Raw genomic sequence first — 13,032 nt, 5'->3', positions numbered from 1 at the left:
CATGAGGTCTTGTTAGCCTTGCTGAGGTCAGAGGTCAGAGCACACTCCCGTTTTCCCGGGTTTCTCACGTTTTTTAACCCTATCTCCCTGACCGAAAAAAAAAAAACTTTTGCTGATAATTTACTCACCCCCATGTCATCCAAGATGTCCATGTCTTTCTTTCTTCAGTCGAAAAGAAATGAAGGTTTTTGATGAAAGCATTCCAGGATTTTTCTCCATATAATGGACTTCAATGGGGTCCAAACGGTTCAAGGTCCAAAAGACAGTTTCAGTGCAAACTGTTCAAAGGGCTTTAAACGATTCCAGACGATGAATAAGGGTCTTATCAAGCGAAACGATCACTCATTTAAAAAAAATAGTAACAAAGTTTACGTTTTATAAGCACAAATGCTCACCTTGCTCTGTTCTGTGATGCGGGTTCCTGACTCTCCTGTTTGAACTCGTTCATCAAAATGAACGAATCTTTGCCAGAGTCAACTCGCTCATTTCGTTCGTTGAATGAACCAAATGACATCAAAAAAGATTCGTTCAGTTTGCACTGAAACTGTCTTATTGGACCTGGAACTGTTTGGACCCCATTGAAGTCCATTATATGGAGAAAAAATTTTGTTTTCGACTGAAGAAAGAATGACATGGACATCTTGGATGACATGGGGATGAGTAAATTATCAGCAAAAGTTTTTTTAAAAAAGTGAACTACTCCTTTAACACGTTGCTTCAAGAAGAATAGGGATAGTACACAACTGAATTTATTGCATGCAGACGCCAGACAGACTCAAGGAGGTGATTGGCATCTCACAACTCGAGCTATTTCCCAAATCGAGCTTGTGTACTCGTTACTTAAAAACAAAATAAGATAAAAATTAGCATCAAACAGGAATTACCAGGCTGTTCGCATAGACATTAAAAGGGGTGTTCAAGGCACACGGCACATACAATACAATACTGCCGACAGTTCAACAAGGAGCGCACAGCTCTTAAAGGGGTCACACCTTATTTTTTTTTATAGGTCATTTTTCTGGACATTTTTCAAGACTCCGCCCCCCTCATTTGCATTCTGTCTCAGAGACACAAACCCTGAGGTTCAGATGAATGGCTTGGGTTGGACCAGACCTCATTAGTAAATCAATTCAAAGAGCATCTGCTAAATGAATCAAATGTAAATGTTAAAGACCTGCTGAAGCAGCCGAGATGAGAGCTATTCCTGTAAACACAGGGGAATGAAAGTCACAATACGGCGGTTTAATATATGGATGATATTTTAAGATAAAAAAAATAGAGAGAGAGGGGAAGGTTTTCTTGCCCAGTCTGTGGGCGCAAAGCAAAGGCAGAGAAACGAACATAAAACTGGAATCTGCTGTGTGTGTGTGTGTGTGTGTGTGTGTGTGTGTGTGTGTGTGTTTCAAGAAAGGTAGGTGACCTAAACATGAGTCAGAAAGAGTCTCTCCTCTTTAAACATCACTGTGACATTCTTCTGTGAAACACAAATGAGAGATGCAGAGAGAACAGTGCAAAGAAAATATAATTAGGATGAGTGTTGAATGCTTCTGTGTTCATGCGATTTAAAGGGATACTTCAGGATTTAAGCTTTCTATAGGAAACCTGTAGTTTTTTTCAAATTACCATGCTTTCCACCCTCATATCCCCCTGAGATGAGAGATTGTCTGGAAAAAAATCCTCAGATGATGCAAAATGACGATTTTTGCGTCATCGGAGGATGTTTTGTCCGGAGGCTAAAGACTACAGTCAGTCCCGCATGTCCTCAACCCGCCCATAGAGGGTGATCTCACTCACAGAATCAACACATATGCTGCGTCCCATTTTGCTTACTTATACTACGCCCTAACAGTATGTACTCTTTTTGTGAGGAAAAAGTACATACTTTTGAGTGTGTAGCAAAAGAGTAGGCAAGCTTTTGGGACATACTATCACGTCATCTTTAACGGACGGCTCTGTCGCGTAAACTGCCCTGTCAATCATCTCGTCACAGTTAAAATCCTCCATTCTATCTAATTTTATTTCCTACCGTTTCGGAGAGCACGTTCATCTGCCAGTTGTGGGTCTTTCATGCTCTCCTCGTGTTTGCAATTTGATGCATTTAAAACGTAATGGCTAAACGTGTCTTTACAAAAGTTCACAATGCTGCTGCAAATGCAATATAATGTGGACAACATTGAATAAATTCATTTTCGTCAACTTTATCTAAACCTCTCCGCGGGGACTCGCGCGTCCTCCGTATCGATTACGTGTCTGTAGTTTTTTAACACTTTTTTACTAGTGTTTGTAGTTCTAACCGAATCCTCGTCCAACGCGCAATGGTTTGTGGGCAATATCAGTCGTTAGAGTGTCTTCGGATTCTGACCGGAAAAAGTTGACCATCCGGGAATCTTTGAAACACTCATTTCAACATACTACGATTTGGGACGTGCTAATTCTATTTTCGAATACTATTTAGGAAGGATAGTATGCGAATTGGGACGCAGCAATAGTGTCGGCAGAGCCCATCTGACGGAGAGCCTTGGCACTTCCTGTTGTGTATCATCTTGGTTGCAGTTCCATTAGAATTCCACTGGAGGTGATCACGAGCGAGAGCAGAATGAATGGGAGTCTATGGGGCTAAACGGCTAAATGTGTCTCTTTCACCTGCTTGTCGTGAAATCAACATAGATTTTATTGTTGATTCCGCAAGTTCAATATAGATTACAGGCCAAAAGTCGAATGAACGAGTACTTATGTCCTTTCGATGTCTTACAGGTTAGGCTGTTGTTGGCCGAAACACGCTAGCAGTAGGGTTGGGTATCGTTTGAATTTGAACGATTCTGATTCCGATTCCTTGTTTCGATTCCGGTTCCTAACGATTCTCGATTCCGATTCTTTTAAGAGGCAGGGTCAAAAAAGTTTAGCTAACCAACGGTCTTTCTGAAGGGAATACTCCTTTTGTCACAAATTTTGCATTTTGCCGAGATTTCGTTATTTTTAGAAAAGTGAAGCCACACTTTGGACCGCCGACGTAAGCTACTCATGTTAGACTCGCGCGGTTATGCCAACACTTCCGGTAGATGCTTCTTCCTTGGTGTTGTTCAGCGGTTTCTTCTTCCGCTCGGCGGACTGTGAATATCGAAACTAGGAATCAAAATTTTTACTTTTGAACGATTCCGGGAAAAACGAAAAGTTAGTCCTGGTTCCAATCGATACTCGATTCTCGATACCCAATCCTAGCTAGCAGTCTGCTATTGTGTGACGTCATCACATTTTTTAACAGATAAGTGAACTTAAAAATGCAATTTTCAGCTGAGTGTATTATCTTAGCCCTCCCTTTTGAATGCAACTTTCAAATTACTTGACAAAAAATTACATCCTGAGAAAAGTGGATTTATGGGGGTGAAACTCCATTGACTCCCATTCATTCTGCACTCGACCGCGAGCGCCCCCGCATGGACAGAGACGTGTTACTGCAGCCAGTTCAGAAACCGGAAGTATCCGGCCAGTACCAATTCTCTTCAATTAGACATTCCCTGGTGTCGGCCATCTTGTTTGGAAGCTAAGCTAGCAGGCTCTTGTCAAAGTGACATCGCCACCTACTGACCTGGAAGCAGAAGACAGCGCTTTTAGTAGTTTTCGGAGATCCGTGTGAACGGGGATCTTTTTGACAACACTGCCAAAAAAAAAAAAAAACGCAGGACAAACTTTTCCGTTTTTAGTACATCCTTGTGGTGCGTCTTACGTCAGCAAGACAATAAGATCACAGATCAGTTAGGAGAGATCATATGATACATGGAATAATGCCTAGATCATACTTCATACAATATCTAAAAAAAAATATCATATATATACTACATATGTGTGTTTATATAGGCCATACACACAGATGCATATCATACCGGAAAGTTTGGAAACATTACTATTTTTTATGCTCACCAAGGCTGCATTTCTTTGATCAAAAATACAGAAAAAAGTAATATTGTGATATATTATTACAATTTTAATTATATAATTATACTTTTAAATATAATTTTTTTTCTGTGATGCAAAGCTGAACTTTCAACATCATTACTCCAGTCTTCAGTCACATGATCCTTCATGTATAATTTTAGAAAATATAAAAAAGTACACTGTAAAAAAAAATATTGAAGGTTTAACTTAAAAAGTAAGTAACCTGGTTGCCTTAAAATTTTAAGTTCATTGAACTGGAAAAGGTGAGTTAATACAATGAAGGAGATTAATTTAACCATCAGAAACTCAAAATAATAAGTTATCTCAACTAAAAAAATTAATATAAAGTTGATTTGACTAAAGAAAATATGTTGCGATAACAAATCTTGAAAATATTTTTTACAGTGTGAATAAAGTCGGCTTTTTTCTTATTTTTGGACCAGAATGTGTTTTCGATGCTTCAAAACATTGTAACTAACCCACTCATGTCACATGACTACTTTGATGATGTCTTTATTAACTTTCTGGACAAGGACAGTACACCGTACACACATTTCCAATGAAGCTCTCGGACTAAATCTAAAATATCTTAAACTGTGTCCTGAAGATGAACGGAGAGTCGTTAATGATTTTGGGGTGAACTAACCCTTTAATTCAGGGGTCAGTTTTAACTAATAGCTGAAATATCACACACACACACACACACTGAAGTTTTCATCTCTCATCACACAGAGGAAAATGCCTCATATTAAAGAGACAAGATCATTTCATCATTTTTGATGGCATCTAATATTTATTGGGTGTGTTTGGGTGGAGAGCGAGCGAGTCTTTCTCCAGAGGCAGACAAATAGATGGAAACCAGGAAAGATGAGTAGAAACGAAGTGTCATCAAGAACAATAAAGAGAAGGGGATGTCATTTAGAAAGAGAGCGAGAGTAGGATATCATAACGGGAGAACTTCTCAGGTGCATTATTTTTTTAATACTGTCTTTATAATACGATTTACGTGTTAATGAAACCAGTCGCTCATGGCTATAATACACCTACTGTCTGAAATTATACATTACTAGAGATAGAAACTCTAAACCACATTTAGATATTTTAATAATAAATGAGAGACTGTGTGGAACAGAGAGACTTAAATTAAAAGAGGGAAAACGTTGAGTATACTCATAATGAAAAAGTGAACGCAATTTATATTGTGCATAAAGAAAATGAAACCTATTTTTAGGGGCATTAATCTTAATTGTATAAGTGTATTTACCCCAACTTTTGCAGTTCTTTAATATTTTTTTTTTTTTGTGAGTAATTTCGTTTGTTGAATTAACCAAATGGCACGAAAAAAGATTTGTTATATTTGATAGTTGTAATGTGAAAAACACGATGATATTTCATTTAAATGGGAATGATTTATTGTAATGTATACTTTTCTAATGAGAATTACAAAAAGTAAAGGCATTACAGTGAGAATTTGGTGTTTAATTGTCATGAATGCAGTATTGCGGACGCTGTGTAAAAATGCAGTTCACCATGACTGTGTCCACTCCATGAGTTCAGCTTTAAACACAACACAGATGCATTATTGAACAGAGCCCGCTCTCGTCTGTTCTGCAGTCTGAAGCACCGGATGATTCATCGTCTTCATTCTGCAGTCGTTCGGCTCATGAAAAACAGGTGCAGATGGAATAACAATGTTTCAAGACCGCACAAATCTTGCTGAATCTCACACGAGTCTCCTCTAGAGTTTCAGGCGAGGTCAAAACTGCTCGGGTTTACAGAGAGCTCAACACGAGTCTCTCTGTCTGCGCATCTCCATTTCATAAAATCATAGACTTTTAATTATTTAAAGTGCATCGTTCTTAGAAAAAAAAAAGGTGAAATGGGCTTCTATGTTGAACTCTATGGGTTCTTGACTCAATGTTAAAGAACGCTTTATGCCATAAATGATTGCAATGAAGGAGTAGTTCACTTTTAAATAAAACTTTTGCTGATAATTTACTCACCCCCATGTCATCCAAGATGTCCATGACGTTCTTTCTTCAGTCGAAAAGAAATGAAACATTCCAGGATTTTCTCTATATAATAGACTTCAATGGGGTCCAAACGAGAGTTTCAGTGCAGCTTCAAAGGGCTTTAAACGACACCAGACGATGAATAAGGGTCTTATCTAGCGAAACCATCGCTCATTTCAAAAATAAACAAAGTTTAAGTTTTATAAGCACAAATTCTCGCCTTGCTCTGTTCTGTGATGCACATTCGTGACTCTCCAGTTCGAACTCAAAATGAATGAATCTTTTTCCAAGTCATTTCGTTCGTTGAATGAACGAAATGGCTCAAAAAAAGTTAATTTGATTGTTAATGCATTAACTAAGTTTAACGAATGGGACCTTATTGTAGAGTGTTACCCAAAATATTTGAACTTTGTATGGTTTTGTCTTCAGGAAAATAAATATTTTTCAACCACTAAATAAAATGAGTGTTTTTTTTTTTTTTTTTTTTAGTTGGTCTTGTTAAGGCAAAAATTCAATAAACAGATATCGCTGCATAAGAGACACTTCAGAGTCAAATTAATAAAAGAAAAGAGAAGTTTATTCCTGCAAGAATAGGCCCAGTCGCTAACACAGATTGGTACACTGTGATGAGAGTGACGCCCAGAACACAGGCCGGGGTGAAGACTAAATAGCCCTCCCCAAGGTTATTTACTACAGGCCAAGCCTCCCTGTAAAATTCCACAAGCAATGGATTCAAATGCTAGGTTAGATTTACCGCTAACCCCCTCTATCCTCCCAGTCTAAGATGACCTCTGACCCGGCCGGTTCTCCGGTACCTCACTCCACTCTTGATAACGGAAAGACAAATTACCTCCTTCACGGATAGCAAAACAATAAGACATTCCTCTGTTATTACATAGACTATAGGAGGTAAACAGATAGAAACTCAAGACCCAATGATCATATGTAATACATGTGAGATTAAAATTTCCCCAACAATTCCCCCTTTTTATCATTAAATTACCCATAATCATAATAATAAACAAAGACAAATTTTAAGCCCAACATCACATTTATACCCTTCAATTCTGACTTTCTTATAAATGATCACTCTTCTTAAACATTTGCGAAAATAGTGTTTTGAAAAGAAAACGCTAAGGCTGTTTTTGTGGGGATAGCCCCTTAATAATTAGCAAGCAAGTAAAGCAATTCATCTGAAGCCGGGCTAAATGAATAATCACTGTTATTGCACTCCTGATAAAAATCAGACCCGCAGTCACCTCATCATGAATAAGGAAAAGATTATAGATTACAATTAGGAAAATAAAACATACATGCAGAATTTTAACTTTCTTGTCATTGTCAACGCAATTTGGATAGACTGTCAATTTCATCATTGTAGCTGATGTCCCTGCTTTCACCAGTCTCTGTACTGAGCTGGAAACTTTTGCTGATAATTTACTCACCCCCATGTCATCCAAGATGTCCATGTCGTTCTTTCTTCAGTCAAAAAGAAATGAAACATTCCAGGATTTTTCTCCATATAATGGACTTCAATGGGGTCCAAACGGTTCAAGGTCCAAAAGACAGTTTCAGTGCAGCTTCAAAGGGCTTTAAACGACACCAGACGATGAATAAGGGTCTTATATAGCGAAACGATCGGCCATTTCAAAAATAAATAAAGTTTAAGTTTTATAAGCACAAATTCTCGCCTTGCTCTGTTCTGTGATGCACATTCGTGACTCTTCAGTTCGAACTCAAAACGAATGAATCTTTTTCCAAGCCATTTCGTTCGTTGAATGAACGAAATGGCTCAAAAAAAGTTAATTTGATTGTTAATGCATTAACTAATGGGACCTTATTGTAGAGTGTTACCCAAAATATTTGAACTTTGTATGGTTTTGTCTTTAGGAAAATAAATATTTTTCAACCACTAAATAAAATGAGTGTTTTTTGTTTTTTTTTAGTTGGTCTAAAGTATACTTTTTTAATCAAATTTGCTGAGAAACCTTGTTGATTTTCCTAAGATGTGAGCAGTGACGTTCCTCTGTGTGTTGACAGGGTTGAGGAGAGCTTCAAGACTCTGTTCTGGTCCATATTCGGGCTGTCCGAGGTGATTTCTGTGGTTCTGAAGTATGATCATAAGTTCATCGAGAACATCGGTTACGTGCTGTACGGGGTGTATAACGTCACGATGGTGGTGGTTCTCCTCAACATGCTGATCGCCATGATCAACAGCTCATACCAGGAGATAGAGGTAAAGGCTGAATAAAACACATCCAAGCCTCCTTAAAGCAAAATAAAAGTCCCTCACAATCAGTTCTGGGTAGATTACTTAAAATTGTAGTCCGTTATTACAATTTTAAAAATGACATGACGGAAATTAGTTAATGATCTATTTACACGTTCTAGGTATTTTGATTACTTTTTTGACCTAACTCAACTACCATATTGATATAAAATGTGAAAAGAAAGAATGACATGAAGTGGTTGAAACATTACTAAACTGCAGTGGTTTGTGAGTTCATATGAGAGTCAAATTACAACACTTGAACACTAAAAAAAGGTGAAATATTGTATTTGTGGGCTTGCATGTGAAGGTGACAGAAAACTGTAAACATGCCAATGTGTTGATCAATTAGTAACATTTTAACTGTACAATTAAATTATAGTAAATTAAAGTAAAGTAATTAATTACAGTAATTAAAGTAAAGTAAATATTAATTTAATCTAAATTTAGGCCAAAGGGGTTTGATTTTTTGTAATCTGATTATGTAATCCATTATACTTTACTGGGGCTGTACCTTTTCAAAAGGTAAACTTTTGTCCATTTTAGGTGCTAATATGTACATTTAGGTGCTAATGTGTACATTTTAAGTGTCAATATGTACATTTTAGGGGCTTATGTGTACAATTTAAGTGTTAATATGTACATTTTAAGTGTCAATATGTACATTTTAGGGGCTTATGTGTACAATTTAAGTGTTAATATGTACATTTTAAGTGTTAATATGTACATTTTAGGTGCTAATATGTACATTTTAGATGCTAATATGTACATGTAGATGATAATATGTACATTTAGATGCTAATATGTATATTTTAGGTGCTAATATGTACATTTAGGTGCTAATGTGTACATTTTAAGTGTCAATATGTACATTTTAGGTGCTTATGTGTACAATTTAAGTGTTAATATGTACATTTTAAGTGTCAATATGTACATTTTAGGTGCTTATGTGTACATTTTAAGTGTTAATATGTACATTTTAGGTGCTAATATGGACATTTTAAGTGTTAATATGTACATTTTAAGTGCCAAATATTAACATTTTAGGTGCTAATATGTACATTTTAGGTGCTAATATGTACATTTTAGGTGCTAATATGTACATTTTAAGTGTTAATATGTACATTTAGGTGCTAATATGTACATTTTAGGTGTTAATATGTACATTTTAGGTGTTAATATCTACCATTAAGTTACCAATATGCACCCTTTAGGTACATAAGTGTAACTTTTGAAAAGGTACAGCCCCAGTGACAGCTTTTGGACCTATTTTTTCTGAGAGTGTATTTATTATCAGTTGACAGCCAGCCAGCACAATTATTAAAGTGTTTTACTTGTTAAATATTCTGTTTCACACCGAACTCAGATTATGGAAGCAGAAACCTCACTAAATGATTGGTATGATTTATGTTTTGGTGTTGGTGTTGAATCTCTGTCTCTCGGCAGGAAGACGCTGATGTGGAGTGGAAGTTTGCTCGTGCTAAACTCTGGTTGTCATATTTCGATGAGGGGCGGACGTTGCCTGTCCCGTATAACCTTGTGCCCACACCGAAATCCTTCTACTACCTGATCCTCCGAGTCAAGTCCTGCCTTGTACGCCTGTGCAAGGGCAAAGGTCATCGGCATAACAGCGAGCTGGAGATGGGCATGCTCAATTCACGGCCGAAGGTAACACACACTAAATTATGCAATTCGGGGTACTTACACATTTAGTTTTAACTTAATTTATGTTCCTGGTCTTGTAGAACCTGTAGACGTCTGTAGAACTAATGTAGAATACTGGAGAGAATTAACACTGACATTAGATTGTGTATAGAATATGCATACGGTAAAGTATATAGTGTAATGTTCTATATTATAAATATAACATAATTGAAATATGTAATATATAAATAGTCATTTAATTTGTAGAAATAATTGTAAAATTTACTGTACAATTTAATGTAAGATGTATTTCTACAATTATTTTCTACAAATTAAAAGTACATATTATCTATTTGATTTATTTAATTTATATCTATAATATATAACATTATTTATTTTTATAAAAAAGTACATTATAAATACAATTGTTTATAATAATGATATATATATATATATATATATATGTGTATTATGATGTGTGTGTGTGTGTATACTGTATATATTTTTATGTGTGTGTGTGTGTATATATATATATATATATATATATATATATATCATTATTATAAACAATTCTATTTACTTTTCCTATAAAAAATTATATTATATATCATTGATGTAAATAAATAAATATGTAAAAAAAATATGTAAAAATAAATATGATGTAAGTAAATAATTTAAATAGATAATGTACTTTTAATTTGTAGAAAATAATTTTAGAAATTATATATATCATAGAATTTATGTTGCATAGAATTTATTGTTATAAATAAATATATTTAGGACAATAAATTCTATACAACATAAATTCTACAGTAATTCCTATAGTGCTAGAAGCTGCTAAAACTGCTAAAAGATCGTTCAAGACCATTGATATGGTGCATCTAATTATTTTATTATGTTTATGAGCGTGACATATATTATTATAATAATATAGTAGTGATTTCTTCTGAAAATTGTATATATATACATATACAACCACACACACACACACATACATACATAACCACATGATAATCCTTTTTTATTTTACAAATTGAAGTAATTAAATACCTTATCAATGTGATGTACTTCATCTCTTTTTAATACTTTCTCCTTTCATTTGGGATGTGCTCATGCACACCAAAAAAATCATGTTTCTCATAACAAAGGAATCAGTCAATGCAAAATGCAATCATGCATTATGAATATGATTGGATACAGCTGATAGAAATACACCTGTGAATGATGCCCATCAGTTGAACATGCTGTATTCTGTGTATCAGTATATCTGTGTTTCATCAGGCTGATCGTCATCGAGCAAATGTCAGGAGCCGTGAGGACAACACCTTAAAGAAACCCATCAAAAACCCCACAAGATATCAGGTGAGGAACACAACAAACACGAGGAACCGACGAGAGTTCACTATGATCCTGATCTTCTCCCTCATGTCTGTCTAACAGAAGATAATGAAGCGTTTGATTAAGCGATATGTTCTGAAGGCTCAGGTCGACAGAGAGAATGATGAAGTTAATGAAGGTAAAACCCAGTAAATTCTCTGTATTTCAAATTCTCTGTATATTCTTGTTGATGACTTGTACTTGTACTCTTTAGAAAAAGTCAAAATCTGCTTACTGTATATACAAGTAACCATCTCTCTCTCTGTGTGTGTGTGACAGGTGAACTGAAGGAAATAAAACAGGACATCTCCAGTCTGCGCTACGAGCTTCTGGAAGAGAAATCTCAGACCACTGGAGAACTGGCTGACCTCATTCAACAACTCAGTGACAAGTTCGGCAGGAACGCCAAGAAACAACCCTGAGACAGACACACAGACAGATGGAGAGAGAGAGAGAGAGAGAGAGAGGCGGTTTATGTGACAAAAAGTCACGTAAGTAGTTTAGGAAAAGACTCTGGACACTTGAAACACTTAAAAATGTCTGAATGTCATTCATCATCAGTCTCAGAATATCAAATCAGGTGTCACTTAACGTACAGAAACACACTTCACAAGCAACACAGCTTATAGACGGATGTTTGAACGCTTTAAAATGCTCAAACTGTAGATCCAGTGTAAAACAATTATGTGTTTTGATGATGTTGATTATTTTTTAGATCACTTTAAAAATTTCAAAATTTCAAAATTTAATAATTTCACAATTTCAAAATTTCAAATGTTTTCAAAATATCAACAATTTTCTAATGTTTTCAAAATATCAAAATTTTTCAAAATTTAAAAATTAAAAAAATTCAGAATTTCAGAATTCCAAAATTCCAAAATTTCAAAATGTCAAACTTTACATTTAACACATCTTCACAGATGCCGTCGAAATGCTGAATCGATTCATTTAATTCTAACAGCGCTTGATGCGAGCAGCGACACACACACACACACACACACACACATACACACAGAAGGCACAGCGGCGTGTTATTACACTGTAAAAAATATTGTTGGTTTAACTTAAAAAAATAAGTAACCTGGTTGCCTTAAAATTTTAAGTTGATTGAACTGAAAAAAGTGAGTTAATAAAGGAGAATGATTTAATCATCAGAAACTCAAAATTATATGTTATCTGAACTAAATAAATTATTTAAGTTGATTTGACAAAAGAAAAAAATGTTGTGATTACTACACTGTAAAAAATATTGTTGGTTTAACTTAAAAAAGTAAGTAACCTGGGTTGCCTTAAAATTTTTAAGTTGATTAAACTGGAAAAAGTGAGTTAATACAATGAAGGAGATTAATTTAATCATCAGAAACTCAAAATAATAAGTTATCTCAACTAAATAAATTATTATAAAGTTGATTTGACAAAAGAAAATATGTTGTGATAACAAATCTTGAAAATATTTTTTTTTACAGTGAAATAAGCAGAATAAGTCGCTGGATTCACTCTTGTTTCTGACCGCACTGAATTATTATTATATCATATTAATATTAATATATATATATATATATATATATATATATATATATATATATATATATATATTATTACTTATTTTGATTACTTTCATGTGACTGATAAAGCTCTTATGTGTAGTTTGGGTTAACAAAAGATTTTATAGGTTTGACTGTGATAATAAAAGCAAAAAACTGACACTTAAAAGCAACATGTAAAAAAAAAAAAAAGTAGTTATTGATAAGATCTAAATAGGTATCCAAATGCAAAACGTATTAAAAGTAATTATGT

General features: G+C 34.9%; 1 protein-coding gene across 4 annotated transcripts in view; it reads left to right on the top strand.

The window, feature by feature from the left end:
- Positions 1–12,768, top strand: part of trpc7b (transient receptor potential cation channel, subfamily C, member 7b) — a 68,046-nt gene extending 55,278 nt beyond the window's left edge. For all 4 annotated transcript variants that reach the window (XM_089135105.1, XM_089135104.1, XM_039654901.2 and 1 more), the window contains 5 exons: positions 7,986–8,181; positions 9,661–9,882; positions 11,140–11,220; positions 11,299–11,374; positions 11,515–12,768. In XM_089135105.1, coding sequence (XP_088991231.1) covers positions 7,986–8,181; positions 9,661–9,882; positions 11,140–11,220; positions 11,299–11,374; positions 11,515–11,657 — 718 coding nt within the window. In that variant the 3' untranslated portion in view covers positions 11,658–12,768. The remainder of the gene's footprint in view (positions 1–7,985; positions 8,182–9,660; positions 9,883–11,139; positions 11,221–11,298; positions 11,375–11,514) is intronic.
- Positions 12,769–13,032: the final 264 nt, after the last annotated feature.

Source organism: Pimephales promelas, chromosome 9 (assembly GCF_988280905.1).
Source record: "Pimephales promelas chromosome 9, fPimPro1.hap1.1, whole genome shotgun sequence".
Taxonomy (NCBI): Eukaryota; Metazoa; Chordata; class Actinopteri; order Cypriniformes; family Leuciscidae; genus Pimephales; species Pimephales promelas.
This window is presented reverse-complemented; position numbering and strand designations above follow the sequence as displayed.